An 18,900-nucleotide genomic window follows, 5' to 3' on the forward strand; every position below is an offset into this window, starting at 1 on the left:
AATGTTTATTAAGACAGTGTAAAACTGGACTCATGTACTGCAGATTTAATCTAGGGCCTTATTTTCCCAAAGTCCCAAAGTCTGGACCAAACTGTGCGAGTGTGAAAACGCCCTTCATTTGAAACAGTCTCTCACTCAGACTAAACGTGATGTTTATGGTTTCATTATTCTGCCTGTGAGGTGAGATTGTGTCGGTTTATGGACTGTCAGATGATTTCTGTGTTTGTGCAGGAGCCGACTGCACATGTGCGACCCGCTGTTCCAGGGGGAGGGGCCTCACCTCGTCGCCCTCGCCCACCTTCCAGTCCTCCTGCTCCAGCTCGTTGTACAGCGCCTCGCGGCTCGTCATCAGGTTCTGCCGCCGGATCTCGCTGGTCCTCTGCTCCCACACAGACTTGTTCCCCTTGAGGTGGTTCTTCTGCTGCTCCTTCCTGCGAGCGGGACACAGTCAGGTCATTGGAGGGGGCGGGACACAGTCAGGTCATGAAGGACAATGAGCTGTGTTTGTAACAGAGGGGGCGGGACACAGTCAGGTCATGAAGGACAATAAGCTGTTTGTAACAGAGGGGGCGGGACACAGTCAGGTCATGAAGGACAATAAGCTGTGTTTGTAACAGAGGGGGCGGGACACAGTCAGGTCATGGAGGACAATGAGCTGTGTTTGTAACAGAGGGGGCGGGACACAGTCAGGTCATGAAGGACAATAAGCTGTGTTTGTAACAGAGCGGGCGGGACACAGTCAGGTCATGAAGGACAATGAGCTGTGTTTGTAACAGAGCGGGCGGGACACAGTCAGGTCATGAAGGACAATGAGCTGTGTTTGTAACAGAGGGGGCGGAGACACAGTCAGGTCATGAAGGACAATGAGCTGTGTTTGTAACAGAGGGGGCGGGACACAGTCAGGTCATGGAGGACAATAAGCTGTGTTTGTAACAGAGGGGGCGGGACACAGTCAGGTCATGAAGGACAATGAGCTGTGTTTGTAACAGAGGGGGCGGGACACAGTCAGGTCATGAAGGACAATGAGCTGTGTTTGTAACAGAGGGGGCGGGACACAGTCAGGTCATTGGAGGGGGCGGGACACAGTCAGGTCATGAAGGACAATGAGCTGTGTTTGTAACGGAGCGGGGGCGGGACACAGTCAGGTCATGAAGGACAATGAGCTGTGTTTGTAACAGAGCGGGCGGGACACAGTCAGGTCATGGAAGGACAATAAGCTGTGTTTGTAACGGAGCGGGCGGGACACAGTCAGGTCATGAAGGACAATGAGCTGTGTTTGTAACAGAGGGGGCGGGACACAGTCAGGTCATGAAGGACAATGAGCTGTGTTTGTAACAGAGGGGGCGGGACACAGTCAGGTCATGGAGGACAATGAGGGGGCGGGACACAGTCAGGTCATGAAGGACAATGAGCTGTGTTTGTAACGGAGCGGGCGGGACACAGTCAGGTCATGAAGGACAATGGAGCGAGCGGGACACAGTCAGGTCATGAAGGACAATAAGCTGTGTTTGTAACAGAGGGGGCGGGACACAGTCAGGTCATTGGAGGGGGCGGGACACAGTCAGGTCATGAAGGACAATGAGCTGTGTTTGTAACAGAGGGAGCGGGACACAGTCAGGTCATGAAGGACAATGAGCTGTGTTTGTAACGGAGGGGGCGGGACACAGTCAGGTCATGAAGGACAATGAGCTGTGTTTGTAACAGAGGGGGCGGGACACAGTCAGGTCATGAAGGACAATGAGGGGGCGGGACACAGTCAGGTCATGAAGGACAATAAGCTGTGTTTGTAACAGAGGGGGCGGGACACAGTCAGGTCATGAAGGACAATGAGCTGTGTTTGTAACGGAGGGGGCGGGACACAGTCAGGTCATGAAGGACAATGAGCTGTGTTTGTAACAGAGGGGGCGGGACACAGTCAGGTCATGAAGGACAATGAGCTGTGTTTGTAACAGAGGGGGCGGGACACAGTCAGGTCATGAAGGACAATGAGCTGTGTTTGTAACAGAGGGGGCGGGACACAGTCAGGTCATGAAGGACAATGAGCTGTGTTTGTAACAGAGGGGGCGGGACACAGTCAGGTCATGAAGGACAATGAGCTGTGTTTGTAACAGAGCGGGCGGGACACAGTCAGGTCATGAAGGACAATGAGCTGTGTTTGTAACAGAGGGGGCGGGACACAGTCAGGTCATGAAGGACAATGAGCTGTGTTTGTAACAGAGGGGGCGGGAAACAGTCAGGTCTGTTTTTAAATGTGTGGAAACCAAGTGTTGATCTCAATGGGACTAACCTGGTTAAATAAAGGCTGAATAAAACAAATAAAAATAATGGAAATGACTAGACATTAGTATCTTTTTATTCCGGTGGATTTCGTGTTTTTCGTTGATCTGACGTCTCGCTCTGTTTAGGGTTAGGAAACACTCGTCTCCTGTTTGTTGTTTTGGGAGGAGGCGCCGCTGCTGTGGTTTGTGTTGTTGACACATCCTTTAGCTTTACAGCAGGATGGCTTTATGTAAATGAGATGTAAATGAGCCCTATTGTCCCTCCCAGAGAGGTGAGAACAGCACAAAAGTTTAGAGGCCGATTCCTCTTTCACATATTTCCACTTCCAAACATCTTCTCCAAACATGATCAGATCTCCATGTGTTACACTTGGAGACGACACTTTCACAGCTCGCTCACATTGACCCCAGTGGTGTAGTCTTCACTTTTCTAGTGGGTAAACTGTATTTTTTAGCAGGCGTGGGGGAGAGCCAATTATATGCACTGAAAAAAATAGCCCGTCACATACTATTACTAATATTAAATGTATCAGAGAATTAAATAGATTATAAACCAAACTGTGAATATAAATGTCATTGAAGTAACAGGCAATAGACCGATAGGAATGTTCTAGAAATTCAAAGGCTGTCAGACTATAAGGCTGTGGGACTGAAGCCTAAATGAAAACTTCAATGAATAAATCCCAGTCTGCTTTCACCAACCCCTCCACCGGTCAAACACCGGGCTCTCGCACCTGCAAACTCCCCCCACACAAAACCATGCACACTGCCCCGGAGAACCACTCTTTTAGGACATTTTAGGACGAGCACAGCTGAGAGGGAACAAACTCCATTAAGTCCCTTTAAAATATACTGACGAAAGACAAAGCAAATGTTGTTCCATTATGAGAAAGAAAATGAGGAATAGTGGCTTTAAGTACATCAGGAACACGGGAATGAAAGACTCCATGCTCAGTCCCTTTCCTCCTCTCGGCGGTGAATGTCTGAGTGTGACTCACGCGGCGATGGACAGGTTGGCTGCAGACAGAGGGCTGACCTCCGCCACCTCTTTGGCCTTCTGCAGAGCCGTCTTCTGACTCGCCGCCTCCTCCTGCTCCTCCTCGTCCTGAAACGCACCACAAACAGCACTTTCCAACCAATCTCACACGTTTACACCAAAGCCTTCACACGAGACAAAGCAGAGCCACAGCAGTAACGCCACGGCCGGATCTACTTTCAGGCCAGAGCTGCAGCTGAACGCCTTCAACAACATATTGTCTGCGTTTGACTAACGAATGCAGTAAAAATAATCGTGCAACGTCGTTATTTTCCAGGAAATGTAGTTGAGACGCCAGCTGGAATCGAATGTGACGCTTTGGGAGACACTGAAATAAATAAATAAATACCAGAGTGACCAAAAGCGAAGCCAAGTTTTAAAGTTAGTTCTCTCTCTTTTTCCTCTCTCGGAGTTGGTGGTACCTTGGTGAGCTCCTGAGCGTTGGCCAGATTGTCGACGGCGATGGCCAAGAACACATTCAGCAGAGTGTCTGAGGCGGAGTCAGGGACACAAACACAAAACGCACAGAGAGCAAAGCCACCCAACAGGAAATGCCACACATTTATCTCTCTCTGCGATCCAGGGACGAGGATACAGTTCCCGAACAGCGTGAGCACGATGAAGAAGATGGAGAAGACCATGCCTTTGTCGTTGACTCCGCCCTGAGACTTGATGCCGTCGTACATCACCACGTTCCAGTCCTCTCCCGTCAGGACCTGAGAACCGGAGAACACACGAGTGAAGTTACTGACGGAGAGAGAGGACAGAAACTGCTCGCATTCAGTGAGAGCGGAGAAAGAAGAGCGGCCATTTTGAATACCGAAGTAGCATCATGCAGTACTACAACACGTAACAATATCTCTACTCAGGATCAAAACGAAAGACGACTGATCGACAAAGAAAAGAGTAAAAACACGGCCGTTTATGTGAAGAAACCAGCACATGTGTCTCTCAGTCTGAGTCAGGACACCCGGGTTCCTCTTCACCCCCACCTTAGCCGAGTGCATCTCCTCCAGTTCAGGTTTACCCAAATCTAAAAGCTTCTTCACTGGAGAGTTTACCACCTACAGACCAGTGCGACGCCTCCTGTGAAGAAGGAGGTTCTTCCTTGTGTTGTTGTCGCGCTGTCGACACATTTTTTGCCACATTTTTGTTGCGTCTTGTTTTGTCACACATTCTAGTCGTTTTTTCCAACTGTTTTTTTTGTCACGTTTTCTTCATTTTTTTTCATGAGATTTTTGTCACTTTTTCATCAGATTTTTGTCATTTTTTAATCATATTTTTTTTCATTTTTTGGTAATTTTTTGACCAGTTTTTTGTCATTTTTTAATCCGATTTTTGCCATTATTTCATAACTTTTTTACCATTATTTCATCACTTTTCTGTCTTTTTTTCATCACTTTTTTGCCATTTTTTCATCACTTTTCTGTCTTTTTTTCATCATATTTTCGTCATATTTTCATCATATTTTTGTCATATTTTCATCAGATTTTTGTCATTTTTTCATCAGATTTTTGTCTTTTTTTCATCACTTTTTTGATATTTTTTCATCATATTTTTGTCATATTTTCATCATATTTTTGTCATATTTTCATCATATTTTTGTCATATTTTCATCATATTTTCGTCATATTTTCATCACTTTTTTGTTGCTTATCTGATGCTCTTGTGTTGAATTTTCAACACCTTTTTGTCACTATTTTTGTTGTTTTTTGTGACATTTTCATTCTTGTTTTCTTTGACTTTCTTGCTTTTAGATTTGGTTAAAGTCAAACTGGAGAAAATGTGCTTGGTTCCGGTGGGGGTTAAGAGGTTAAAACTCGACAGGGAGATTAACACACTAGTCTGTTAAAGCCCCGTATGGCAGTTTACTTCACTAACTGTGACATCACCTGCATACCCTCTACATCACAGTTAAACAACACCAACCTGGAAGACTGTCATGATGGCGGCGGCGAATGTGTCGAAGTTGGTCGATGGAGTCCCGCCCTCGAAGTTAAACCTGGAAGAGAAGGAGGTGAGCGTGACAGAGAAACACAGATATGTCTGAGCTTCGTGGGAAATCCGTACTGTCCTCCGAAGAGCTGCATCCCGAGCAGCGCGAAGACCACGATGAAGAGGAAGAGCAGGAACAGCAGACTCACGATGGACTTCATGGAGTTCAGCAGAGACACCACCAGGTTCCTCAGAGGAGCCCAGTACCTGCGGGACACGAGGCGTTTAAAGGCGGCTGATCTCCTACGTGTGAAACGCCTGTGTTGGACTCACTTGGTGACTTTGAAGATGCGCAGCAGCCTCAGAGCTCGTAACACGCTGATGCCGAAGGACGTGCCGGGTTTGATGAGGGCCCAGACCACTTCGAAGATACTGCCCACGATCACCTGCACACAGACGTTCAGAGCTTTCAACAAGGAACCGACAGATGGATGAAGTACAGAGGAAGAAAAAAACACATCGAGGCCGTCACAGTGACCGCACATCTGCACAGCCACTGTTCTGGAGGGTTCACACAAAAGGTACGGTTCTTACCAAGCAACTTTTATTCTTGACAAACATCATATGCCTGAATAAAATGGCCTCCTTGTGACTACAGCTCCTCTTTTCAGGATGTTAGAATAGCCTCTCAGAGCTGCTGTTTGGATGAAAACTGCCTCCCACCCTCATAGAAGTTTTGCTTGAGGCTCCAAAGGTTCCCAATAGGGCTGAGGTCAGGGGAGGAGGGGGTCCACATCATGAGCTTCTCTCCTTTTATGCCCAGAGCAGCCAGTGATGCAGAGGTTTTCTTTACAGCAGGACATGGGGCGCTGTCATGATGAAGATGATGAAGACAGTGGTCAGTCAGAAAGAGGTCATTTTCACACCTTCAGGGATCCTAAAAGGGCCTAATGGGGCCGACCAGTTCTCTCACCATGACTCTGGCCCAAAACATGACTCCGCCCCCTCCTTACTGACGTCACAGCCTTGTTGGGACATGGTGGCCATTCACCTCCATCCATCTGACCATCCAGGGCTACACGGCCTCATCAGTGAACAAGACTGTTTGAAAATGAGTCTCATGTATTTCTGAGCCACTGCAGCCGTTTCTGCTTCAGCTTCAATGAACAGTTTAGGGGAGGCCGGAGAGAAGGTTTATGCACAACTGCAGCCTCTGGAGGGTCCGACACCTTCATGTTCAGAGACTCCAGAGGCACCAGCAGCTTCAAATACCTGTCTGCTGCTTTGTAGCTGCTGTTCTCTTAACCTGATGTCTGTCAGAAACCGTCCTCATTGTGCCTTTATCTGCACAAACCCGTGTGTGTCTGAATCATGATCACGCTTCATCTTTCATGAAATATCGAAGGTTTTCACACCTAGATCAAGGCATTCAACTAGTTCAGAGAGATCCTTTTCCTCCTTTTTCTTTCCCATATTCCTTGAAAATGATGGTCTGCTTGATAATGTGGAACACTTACTTTTTCAGTAGTTTTTCCCTTAACTCGTTTTAGGTCAATATTTCCTCCTGCAAAGTTTAAAGTGTTCGAGAATGTTGTATGTGTGTAATAGATGATCTACAAACTGCAGTGAAATAACTGTACTGTACTTTTACTTTGCGCCGAAACCAGTTTAGTCGTACGACCTATTACGAAGAACAGGGAGAATGAAAACCTCCCGAACCCACTGCGTCGTTAACTGTTGCCGTTGGAGCTGATTCCCGATGGTTTGGCAGATCCGTCCATTGTGTTGTGCTTATGTAACGCGGAGCCTGTTCCCGGACGCGGCTCAAATGAATTCACTGTGAGGGTTTGTGCGTCACTTCATCTGCCACTCACAGATGTTCACGGACCACGAGGAAGAGCTGAACCCGCTCGTCCCCACAAACGTAAAGGGACGACTGGGGAACGCGACGGAGCCGAGGCGCGAGGAGGAGGAGGAGGAGGAGGAGGAGGTTCATCCGAGAGGCGCGAGGAGGAGGAGGAGGTTCATCCCATCAAAACGTCCTTTCAGAGACTGTGCGGCGCTTTTGGAAGTGTAGTGATAGAAGTGTTTGTGGAAGCTTTCAGTCGTGCGGGCGGTTTCCATTCCAAGGGTTTAAGACCAGATGCTGCCGGTAAATAGCAAAACAAATGTAATGTAGAGTCTTCAGCATCGCTTCTGCTGAAGATTTTAGTTTTCTGTCATTTTATGCATTAATATTTCCAAATTTGCCCATATTTTAAAGGAACAGGCCACCGTTTTTACATACTGAGATATGTTCTTACCTCACTTTAGTCGAGTTAATATATCCCCGTCTGGTCTTTGTCCGTGCGCTCACACATACACAGCCTCTCCCACATGTCACATAGCTCCAAAAAAGCTCACGATAGAAGCTACCAAGCTCTTCCACGTGTTCCCTATTTAAATAAAGTTACGTCAAGTGTTTTCATGCGAAGTATATTTACACAGAAATGTAGCATGTGGATTTTATAAGCAGATAAAAAGGGGAACTATATTGTGAGGCGTAATGATACAGGAGCAGTAACTCCTAAAGACTTCCCGCTCACTTCCGTCAGTAGAAGCTGCGTGACTTGTAGAGCAGCAGAGAACAGTTGAAGAACCTGGATAACTTGTGAACGATGCCTTTTACGTGCATCGTGCCGGGCTGTGATAACAAGCAGAAAGTATATAGTGCAGTAATGTTTCACAGATTTCCAACGACACAGGACTCAGGAGCTCCACCATGAGGTAGGAATGTGCAGCACTTTCCCAAAATATATTTTCTGCTTGTTGTAAAAGGCTCTGTACAAGTCACACAGCTTCTACTGACGGAAGTGAGCGGGGAAGTCTTTAGGAGTTACTGCTCCTGTATCATTACGCCTCACAATATAGTTCCCCTTTTTATTTGCTTATAAAATCCACATGTTACATTTCTGTGTAAATATACTTCGCATGAAAACACTTGACGTAACTTTATTTAAATAGGGAACACGTGGAAGAGCTTGGTAGCTTCTATCGTGAGCTTTTTTGGAGCTATGTGACATGTGGGAGAGGCTGCGTATGTGTGAGCGCACGGACAAAGACCAGACGGGGATATATTAACACGTCTAAGGTTAGGTAAGAACATATCTCAGTATGTAAAAACGCTGGCCTATTCCTTTAAGTATTTTCCTCCCCTACATGTTCCTCCATGTCCTCATGTGTTCACCACAACTGCCTCTAAAATCCTGCACTGTCACAAAGTTCGAAATACCGTCATGCACGAGCTTAATATAGAAGCTGCAGTTAGGTGTACGACCTGAGGTGGCGATAGTGAGTATAAAATGACCAACTTAAAGGCTCAGGCCACCGTTTTTCCAGACTATGTTCTTACCTGAGCTTAGACGAGTTGATGTGTTACTGTCTGGTCTTTGTGCTCATGGAAGAGCTCGGTCGCTTCCAACTTCACTCCCGGTTGGAGCCATAGGAATACACTGGGAGAGGCCAAACGCTGACAACATCTTAAATCATTTTGCGTGACTGAGGGCACAGGCAAAGGCCAGTCTAAGCTCAGGGAAGAACATATCTCAGTGTGGATAAAGGGTGGCCTGGACCCTCATGAATGTGGAACCCTCGCTTTCATTTCCTCGTTTACATCGCGTTGCCAAACTAAGAACTTTATCGACCTCATCGTGAGCTACGGGCGATGACATTTTGTAAAGTTTGCATGTGTGAACTTTGGTGGCTTTGGCTTCCACAAAGTAAAAGGACCATATTTGTTTCACAGAGCAGCATCAGCTCTTCTAGAAAGACACGGGAAAGACGAAGCCATTTCAGACAAAGTAAACCTCGTAAAGGGAGCGTCTGGTGCGGTTTGTGATGACGGCGTTCTCACCACGCAGTCGAAGCAGTTGAAGGAGGAGTGGAAGTACGACTGGATGCCCAGGCCGTACATTTTGATCATCATCTCGGACATGAACAGGGCCAGGAAGATGAACTCTGCATAGACTGTGGAGAGAGAGAGGAGTGAGCAGACAGTTCGCACGCAGTGATTCAACACAGCTATTTTAAAGGCTACAATTACCAAAGCGCTGAGTGTGAGTGAGTGGGAGGAGACGGAGTAAAGATGATTCACCGGTTCGACTGCAGGAAACGCTGACAGAGGAGCCGCGGTTAATGTCACCGCCGTTATTTTACACCCGAGAGGGGGGAACCGGGGCTCGCACAGAAGGCAGCCCGACGAGAGATCGAGCCGGATCTGGAGTTAAGTCAGAGCCGCTGATCGGAACGAAGGGCCAGTTACATTGTTCAGTGAAACCAAATCTCGAAGTGCACTGACAGCCGATAAGCCAGGCTCATTTGAAAACCAAGACCTTCTAGTTGATGAAACTATGTGTAAGATCCAACCCTAACCCCTGATGAGGAGGGCGGCAGGAACAGCTCAACAAACCGGGTTTAAATGTACGGTTTATTTTGTTCAAGCCCTCGTTCCTGCCCCGCGTTCTTTCAATAGGCTCGTTGCTCGGTGTGGCTATGCTAGTTCCTCTGACCTGAAGGTGTGAGCGCCTGGACTTCCTGTCTGTTTTCTTTTCCTGGAATAAAAATCATATTTTCTAAAGATTACGTTGTGGGCGGTGAGTTCCCGGTAGACGATCATTTACTGTGTTCAAATCATGAAGTTCAGATCAGAGACGCCTGTGATCATGAAGGATTGATAGTTTGTCTTGAAGCTAAAGGCTAACATGCTATAAAAATATATATAAAGGCACTATTTCAAGTTGTGTAAAGCATAAACCGCTTAACTCCCACCTGAACTGAGCACATTTTCTCGACGAAAACAATGATGGAAAAGTGGCAAAAATGTCGCAAAAATGTCACAAGAAATTGACAAAAAATTGACGAAATATTACAAAAATGTGACAAAATGTGATAAAAATGTGACAAAAAAGGGACAAAAAAGTGACAAAAATGATGGAAAAAAAAACTGATGACGTGAGGAAAAAAGATCCTCTCGGTTCAGGCGGGAGTTAAGAGGTTAAATTAGCCTTTAGCTTCAAGACAAACTCACTGATCCTCACAGACATAAACGTCTCCTCTATGGAAATATTTCTACCAGAAACTCACTGGTCTGAGCTCATCTTAATGGAAATGAATATGAACAGGAAGTACTAGCGCCCACAGCTTCAGCTCAGAGGAACTAGCGTAGCCACATTGTGCAACAAGCCTGTAAGTCCAAAGATCCTTGTCTTGATTGATTGAAGTCTCGTGTGTTTGTGTGGATAGTAAGTTTATATAGTAAGTTTATATAGTAAGTTTATTGATGGAATGCCCCTTGAGACGTGCCATCTCGTTTGCGAGGGGGTCCATTAACACAAAACACTAGTTACACAGTAAAAGACAGGACACAGACATGACAAAACACACATTAGGACAGTCACACAGACAAAACAAACTTGCTCCATAGTCCTCCCAAACCCCTCCAAGATACTTAGACAAAATTTACAAAAAAAAAAAAAAAGATAAATAGATAACAACAGAAATATACTCAAAAGAAAACAATAGAAAACCATTCCAAAAGGTAAAAGTACAAAATTACAAATACACTTAAAGACATAAACAAGGTGTTTTTAGGTGAGAAAATAAGGAGGCTCTAAATAAACCAAACAATGTTAAAGAACGAATGGATAAAGGTAAACTATTCCAGTCAGGGGGGGCTTTGAACTGAAAAGCTCTGCGACCTATTTCTTTATTAACACGTGGGACAGTAAAAGTAAGAGAGTGAGTACTTCTGAGTGAATATGTGGATGTAAATGGAATAAAAAAATGCTCCAGATACTGCGGACAGCTAAAGTAAATACATTTAAAAATAAACATAATCCAGTGATAATGGCGTCTATTGTTTGGCTGCAGTCGAGTTTTTCAAACAAAATGCAATGATGGTTCTGTGTGGACATTTCAAAATAAATCTGCACAGGGTGTTGAAAAGAATATTAAGTGGCTTAAGGTAAAGGGTTAGGTAAAGCGCTTTGTGACCATGTCTGTGAAAGGCGCTATATAAATAAAGATCTTCTTCTTCTTCTACAGATCAGATGTGTTTTGATAAATAGTGTCGGCATAATCAATGATGGGCAGAACCAGCTGAGCGATCACTCTGTTTCTGACTTCCTGCGTAAAACAATTTGCTGAACGAAAAATAGGATTTAAAGTGGCGAACGTTCGCTTTATGGATGTCTCGTGTGTCTCGTGTGTCTCGTGTGTTTGTGTGTTTGTGTGTTTGTGTGTTTGTGCGTTCTTGTGTGTTCGTGACGCTCACAGAGGAAGTCGGACAGCATTTCCGGCTGGTCGTAGTGTGTTTGTGCGGATGTCTCGTGTGTCTCGTGTGTCTCGTGTGTTTGTGTGTTTGTGTGTTTGTGTGTTTGTGTGTTTGTGTGTTTGTGTGTTTGTGTGTTCTTGTGCTCGTGGCGCTCACAGAGGAAGTCCGACAGCATCTCTGGCTGGTCGTAGTGCACCGCGGCCACACACATGGTGTTGATGTCTCGTGTGTCTCGTGTGTCTCGTGTGTCTCGTGTGTCTCGTGTGTCTCGTGTGTCTCGTGTGTCTCGTGTGTTTGTGTGTTTGTGTGTCTGTGTGTTTGTGTGTTTGTGTGTCTCGTGTGTTTGTGTGTTTGTGTGTTTGTGTGTTCTTGTGTTTGTGGCGCTCACAGAGGAAGTCCGACAGCATCTCCGGCTGGTCGTAGTGCACCGCGGCCACACACATGGTGTTGATGTCTCGTGTGTCTCGTGTGTCTCGTGTGTTCGTGTGTCTTGTGTGTCTCGTGTGTTTGTGTGTTTGTGTGTTTGTGTGTTCTTGTGCTCGTGGCGCTCACAGAGGAAGTCCGACAGCATCTCCGGCTGGTCGTAGTGCACCGCGGCCACACACATGGTGTTGATGTCTCGTGTGTCTCGTGTGTCTCGTGTGTTTGTGTGTCCCGTGTGTCTCGTGTGTCTCGTGTGTCTCGTGTGTCTCGTGTGTTTGTGTGTTTGTGTGTTCTTGTGTTTGTGTGTCTTGTGTGTTGTGTTGCTCACAGAGGAAGTCCGACAGCATCTCCGGCTGGTCGTAGTGCACCGCGGCCACACACATGGTGTTGATGTCTCGTGTGTCTCGTGTGTCTCGTGTGTTTGTGTGTCTCGTGTGTTTGTGTGTTTGTGTGTTTGTGTGTTTGTGTGTCTCGTGTGTCTCGTGTGTTTGTGTGTTTGTGTGTTTGTGTGTTTGTGTGTTTGTGTGTTTGTGTGTTTGTGTGTTCTTGTGTTTGTGTTGCTCACAGAGGAAGTCCGACAGCATCTCCGGCTGGTCGTAGTGCACCGCGGCCACACACATGGTGTTGATGTCTCGTGTGTCTCGTGTGTCTCGTGTGTCTCGTGTGTCTCGTGTGTCTCGTGTGTCTTGTGTGTTTGTGTGTTTGTGTGTTTGTGTTGCTCACAGAGGAAGTCCGACAGCATCTCTGGCTGGTCGTAGTGCACCGCGGCCACACACATGGTGTTGATGTCTCGTGTGTCTCGTGTGTCTCGTGTGTCTCGTGTGTCTCGTGTGTCTCGTGTGTCTCGTGTGTCTCGTGTGTTTGTGTGTTTGTGTGTTTGTGTGTTTGTGTGTCTCGTGTGTCTCGTGTGTTTGTGTGTTTGTGTGTTTGTGTGTTTGTGTGTTTGTGTGTCTCGTGTGTTTGTGTGTTTGTGTGTTTGTGTGTTTGTGTGTCTCGTGTGTCTCGTGTGTTTGTGTGTTTGTGTGTCTCGTGTGTCTCGTGTGTTTGTGTGTTTGTGTGTTTGTGTGTTTGTGTGTTTGTGTGTTTGTGTGTTTGTGTGTCTCGTGTGTCTCGTGTGTTTGTGTGTTTGTGTGTCTCGTGTGTCTCGTGTGTTTGTGTGTTTGTGTGTTTGTGTGTTTGTGTGTTTGTGTGTTTGTGTGTCTCGTGTGTCTCGTGTGTTTGTGTGTTTGTGTGTTTGTGTGTTTGTGTGTCTTGTGTTTGTGTTGCTCACAGAGGAAGTCCGACAGCATCTCCGGCTGGTCGTAATGCACCGCGGCCACACACATGGTGTTGATGTCTCGTGTGTCTCGTGTGTCTCGTGTGTCTCGTGTGTCTCGTGTGTCTCGTGTGTCTCGTGTGTTTGTGTGTCTTGTGTGTTTGTGTGTTTGTGTGTTTGTGTGTTTGTGTGTTTGTGTTGCTCACAGAGGAAGTCCGACAGCATCTCCGGCTGGTCGTAATGCACCGCGGCCACACACATGGTGTTGATGTCTCGTGTGTCTCGTGTGTCTCGTGTGTCTCGTGTGTCTCGTGTGTCTCGTGTGTCTTGTGTGTTTGTGTGTTTGTGTGTTCGTGGCGCTCACAGAGGAAGTCCGACAGCATCTCCGGCTGGTCGTAGTGCACCGCGGCCACACACATGGTGTTGATGTCTCGTGTGTCTCGTGTGTCTCGTGTGTCTCGTGTGTCTCGTGTGTTTGTGTGTTTGTGTGTTTGTGTGTCTTGTGTGTTTGTGTGTTTGTGTTGCTCACAGAGGAAGTCCGACAGCATCTCCGGCTGGTCGTAGTGCACCGCGGCCACACACATGGTGATGTCTCGTGTGTCTCGTGTGTCTTGTGTGTTTGTGTGTCTGTGTGTTTGTGTGTTTGTGTGTTTGTGTGTTCTTGTGTGTTCGTGGCGCTCACAGAGGAAGTCCGACAGCATCTCCGGCTGGTCGTAGTGCACCGCGGCCACACACATGGTGTTCAGTCCCACCAGGCACAGGACGGTCCAGTAAAAGGCCTGAGTCTTCACCATCTTCCGGATGAAGAACCGCATGCGCCGCTCGGTCGTGTTGTAGTTCCCGTCTTTGCCGTTCTTTAAGCTCGACCGCGCGAAACCTGGGCAGAGACGGACTTTTACTTCAAGCTCGTTCACTTGACTGAAGCACATTCTCAGCCACTCATCTACAACGATGTGGCCTTTTTCATGGGCACACACTGGAAAAAGCACCAACGTATCTGACAAAAACACTCAAACCTTCAATTCCTAAACATTCAAACATTAATGATCCACAAAGGAAAAAGGTTCGTAATGAAGTGTTTTCTGTTTCTCACCGACGCCGTCCCCCATGGCGTCCTCGCCCTCCTCCGTTTTCAGCAGCTCCGTTTTGTTGCTTTTGGTTTTGATGGTCGGCCGCCGTCGGGAAACTGCACAAACCAGAGCGAGAAGTCCATTTAGCTTCACTTCAAAATACAATGAGTAAATTACTGATTTGTCCTGAGCCGAAGCTCCGATATCACGCAGAATCTAGTTTGCTTTGAACCATGTTGTTATATTTCTTTATCAAAAACACATCCAGAGCGTTTCTCTTCATTCACGCATGTCTCTGAGCAGCTGCTCCGCCCCCTGCTGGTGAACGACTGACTTAGGACCCGGACCCTAAACCAGGAAGTGGTTAATAAAACAACTCTTTCATTATTTCTGTAGGTAGAAAGACATAAAGAAATAAAGAAATAAAGAAATAAAGAAATAAAGAAATAAAGAAATAAAGAAGGAAGGAAGGAAGGAAATAAAGAAATAAAGAAATAAAGAAATAAAGAAATAAAGAAATAAAGAAACAAAGAAATAAAGAAATAAAGAAATAAAGAAACAAAGAAATAAAGAAATAAAGAAATAAAGAAATAAAGAAACAAAGAAATAAAGAAATAAAGAAATAAAGAAACAAAGAAATAAAGAAATAAAGAAATAAAGAAATAAAGAAATAAAAAAACAAAGAAATAAAGAAATAAAGAAGGAAAGGAAAGACAGACGGAAAGAAAGAAGGAAAGAAGGAAAGAGGGAAAGAGGGAAAGAGGGAAAGAGGGAAAGAGGGAAAGAGGGAAAGAGGGAGGGAAGGAAGGAAAGGAAAGGAAAGAGGGAAGTGCCCAACATGTCCACGCTGCCCCTGCAGAGAAAACAAACCCACCCCCTGATCGTCCGAACATGTCATTTTTGCTGTAGTTGTGAAGATGGAGCTCTTTCTAACCGACTCTGGACACGCCTCTTCTTTTTTCTTAACAATAATGTGCGTTTGGCTGCGACAGGACAGGACTTTATTCAGTATATCACATGAACGGCTACAACAGCAGGATATCGTCCCTTTAAAGTGACTCTCCGCGGGCCGTGGAAGAGACGAGCGTCAAGAATAGCCTCACAAATGAAGAGGTGGCGGCGTTTACACCTGATGAGCCGTTTACACCTGACGAGCCGTTTACACCTGACGAGCCGTTTACAACTGACGAGCCGTTTACACCTGACGAGCCGTTTACACCTGACGAGCCGTTTACACCTGACGAGCCGTTTACACCTGACGAGCCGTTTACACCTGACGAGCCGTTTACACCTGACGAGCCGTTTACACCTGACGAGCCGTTTACACCTGACGAGCCGTTTACACCTGACGAGCCGTCCATCGAGCGTCCAGGACACAGTGAGTCAGCGACCTCGTGTTTGTGATAAAACGCTCCATTATAAACAGTGTCCAAGAGTGGGTAAAACAGACATCACCATAATCAAGAACAGGCGACTCATCAACGCCGGGACATTTATGTTCTGTTACCCACGGAATCCCAGACAAATGTTGGTGAATATCTCTGCTTTTGGAGGACAGCGTGCACCTGTTTTTGTTCTTTCTTTGTTTTCCAGCTCTGACATATAACGAGTATGATTTAAGTAAGGGATAATGTGTAGAACGCTGGTCATTATCGGGAAATAAGAACCGACCGGGCGAACGGGACTTGCTTATTAATGTCATTTCCAAACGTTTGCTATGAGTCCCGCGGTGTGGCTAGGCTAGTAGCAGCAAGGCTAGCTACTTATTGCTAGCCTAGCTACTTAGTTGAAGGTGCAGTTGGAGGAATGATGGTGAATCTCTGGTAAGTTGAAAGTCGGACTCCCGTTAACTTCGATTCCCCGACTTCTCTGGCAGCGACGGGACAGAGACAGTGTCCTCTAACACTAGGCCTATTTGAGGAGTGAAATGAAAGATCTGTATTATTACAGGTCTTTAATATTACAATGATCTCCATTACCATTGGCATCATTATGTTTTTCAGGTCCTCTATCAGAAAATAGTGACCGGTAGAACGTTGGAAAATCCCATTCAAGTCAATGGAGCTTCTACTTGCATCGTGTATAGTAAAGCTTTTTAATGCTAATTTAATTCAAACAGTTTTTATTTGTCGAACCATTTGCCCAAACACTGTATTTTAATGCTACAAACGGAGGAAAAAAATCATTTCTTAAGATTTACAAACATTTCATGAAACAGGAGGATGATTTTGAGAAATATTATTATGCAAATAAGAGATCAAATACTTGTTGAAGTACTCTTAACACGCGAGAAATAGTGTCAGTATTTTAAACTGTCAGAACATCCCGCTCGGTCATATATAATGTTAAATAATGATTCTCTACTGGTGGGTCAGGACCCGAAACTATCATTTTCAGCGGGTCACGAGTCTATAGGGAACTTTTATTCAATGTCTTCCCTCTGAAACTGCATGGAATGTCTGTAAAAATGAATGTTATTGGGTTGTTTTGATCATAAGTGCTTGTTCAACAAAAACTTGTGTGAAAAATACAATATTTTATACGATATATGACAAATTACAGTTTTATTTGGGTCCCAAAGCCACTTGGGAGCCGCTGATGTAAAACATTGGCATTTGTAGAGAAAAGTTCTTTACTTTAGCTACAATGTTGAGGTTCGGCCCTTGGGTGTTTTGGCAATGATGAAAATCGGCCTCCACGACGAAAACTGATCTAGACCATTATATTTGTTTTTTGGTAAGAGGTTAAACCTAAACCACCTACAGACCTAACCCTGTAGTGCCTCCCCTTACAAGAGAAAAGTGTCAAAGCAGTTCCAGTAAATGAGCAGCATTTGGTCCAGATTCGCCATTGGTTCATTTCCAGGCAAAGGTTTGTATGTTTAAAGCTGACCCAGAACCTGAACATGAATAATGAGTTTTGCTGCAGCGTCTCTCCTTCTTTCCTCCTCTCGCTCCTGCTCATCAATAACAAGAAACAATCATCTAAAAAAACAAGTCTCTATTGTCTGGAAACCGCACGTCCAAAAGCGAACTGGCCGCAGCTCCGTTATTTATGAAAACCGTTGCCAAAAATCACAAAGAAAAATCCCTGGCGTCAGAACTAACAGGAAGAAAGGGTTCTGTCCGAGCGCTCCATCTGCCCAGAAACCGCTCCGTCTCTCCGGCCCAGCGACGCTTTGGAGCTTTTTATCACCGATGCGTTTGTTTGGATGAATATGGAGACGAGCGGCGAGAGAACGCGATGTTCCACCACGGGCTCGGACGTGGCGGCGTTTCACGAAACCGTTTGGAGACGGAAAGAAACCGCTCAACGTTGACACCGACACTGGCTTCTCTCGCCCTGCGGTGACATCATCTGCATGCCCTGAATACATGGGAGGAAGTGTGGGACGCTGCAGGTGATACAACTGAAAGCTAAGGATATCAGGGAACAAAAAAGGGGTAAACGAGGAGGTATCCGGGCAAAACTTTTCCCAGTCTTATACGATTTTATATCGAATGGAGAGTCCACACTACACGGCTGGATTCAGAGCGATTATAGAACGAAAGAGCGAACCCGAAAAAACCCTGACCCCAGATCCGCAAAGAAAAAGAATTTACCATCAAAGGTCCCGGGTCCATCTTCAGCCAGGATCACCTCTTCTGTGGGGCAAGAGAAAGCCTGGTTAGATCTTCACTTTGGGATGAACACAGTCAGACTTTTCTAGACTCAGACTTAAATGTTTCAGTTTCATCCAGTTCAGTTTGTTCAAGGCCAAGAAAAAGATAAAAGTGAAGCACATTGATGTGGCCCAAACGTTCCTGACGCATTTCTAACACACCAGCTCTTCATGAGGAAGAGAGTTTAAGCACTTTCACAGGTTGAAGAACTTTCCTCACAAACAAACTTCACTCCTCTAGTAGAAGTGAAAAGGTGGAGTATCAGGCCTCGTTCTACGCTGTAAAATGCTGACCTGCTTTACAGATCCACTCCAAGTATCCGTTGAGCTCTCTCTCGATTTGCTGCTGCCGCCGGAGCTTCAGGAACTCGCTCCTGTTCTCCACGCGCTCCCTCTCTTTGGCAAATTCACTGCGGGACATCGTTTTACAGAGTCAGACATGTGAGGAAGAGCAGTGTGGATGAAGATGTGTGTTGATATGAACGTGTTCTCTGAAACAGACTGATCTCGGTGTAATGAGAGTGAATGAAGAGTAGCAGGAGCGTACCCTGAGAGCACACCCAGCACCAGGTTGAGCATGAAGAAGGAGCCGATGATGATGAGGGGGATGTAGTACATCCAGTTCCAGGCACTGCCCTCCACGTCGTTGCTCTGAGGAGAAACAGATGAAAACCATTATATACAACAGACCCATTCATAATAATGGAGTCATGAACCATTATATACAGCAGAGGGATTAAAGTCATAATAATGGAGTCATGAGGCCTGTGAAATTAATAGGACAGAATAGAATTTTGCAATAAATCACAGTAAGTCTTTGTTGTGATACGTGTATCGTATCGGAAACCGTTATCGCAGAACTTTTGATGCTCAACTCAGATCGGGAAAAATAAAGACCAATGTTTTTGCCTTAAAGTTGATATGGTTTGTG

General features: G+C 45.8%; 1 protein-coding gene across 7 annotated transcripts in view; it reads right to left on the reverse strand.

Annotated features, from left to right (window-relative positions):
* cacna1ab (calcium channel, voltage-dependent, P/Q type, alpha 1A subunit, b) overlaps positions 1–18,900 on the reverse strand; it is a 217,067-nt gene that overhangs the window by 117,070 nt on the left and 81,097 nt on the right. For 5 of the 7 annotated variants that reach the window (XM_079553238.1, XM_079553239.1, XM_079553242.1 and 2 more), the window contains exons 1-10: positions 14,332–14,460; positions 13,921–14,115; positions 9,143–9,255; positions 5,584–5,696; positions 5,386–5,517; positions 5,245–5,317; positions 3,911–4,031; positions 3,738–3,805; positions 3,278–3,384; positions 281–431 (exon numbers count right to left, since the gene is read on the reverse strand). In XM_079553238.1, coding sequence (XP_079409364.1) covers positions 281–431; positions 3,278–3,384; positions 3,738–3,805; positions 3,911–4,031; positions 5,245–5,317; positions 5,386–5,517; positions 5,584–5,696; positions 9,143–9,255; positions 13,921–14,115; positions 14,332–14,347 — 1,089 coding nt within the window. In that variant the 5' untranslated portion in view covers positions 14,348–14,460. Of the gene's footprint in view, positions 1–280; positions 432–3,277; positions 3,385–3,737; positions 3,806–3,910; positions 4,032–5,244; positions 5,318–5,385; positions 5,518–5,583; positions 5,697–9,142; positions 9,256–13,920; positions 14,116–14,331; positions 14,461–17,910; positions 17,953–18,263; positions 18,380–18,516; positions 18,621–18,900 lie in introns of those variants that run through there. The other 2 variants (XM_079553243.1, XM_079553241.1) reach the window with 2 other exon arrangements.

Source organism: Gobius niger (assembly GCF_951799975.1).
Source record: "Gobius niger genome assembly, chromosome: 3".
NCBI lineage: Eukaryota > Metazoa > Chordata > Actinopteri > Gobiiformes > Gobiidae > Gobius > Gobius niger.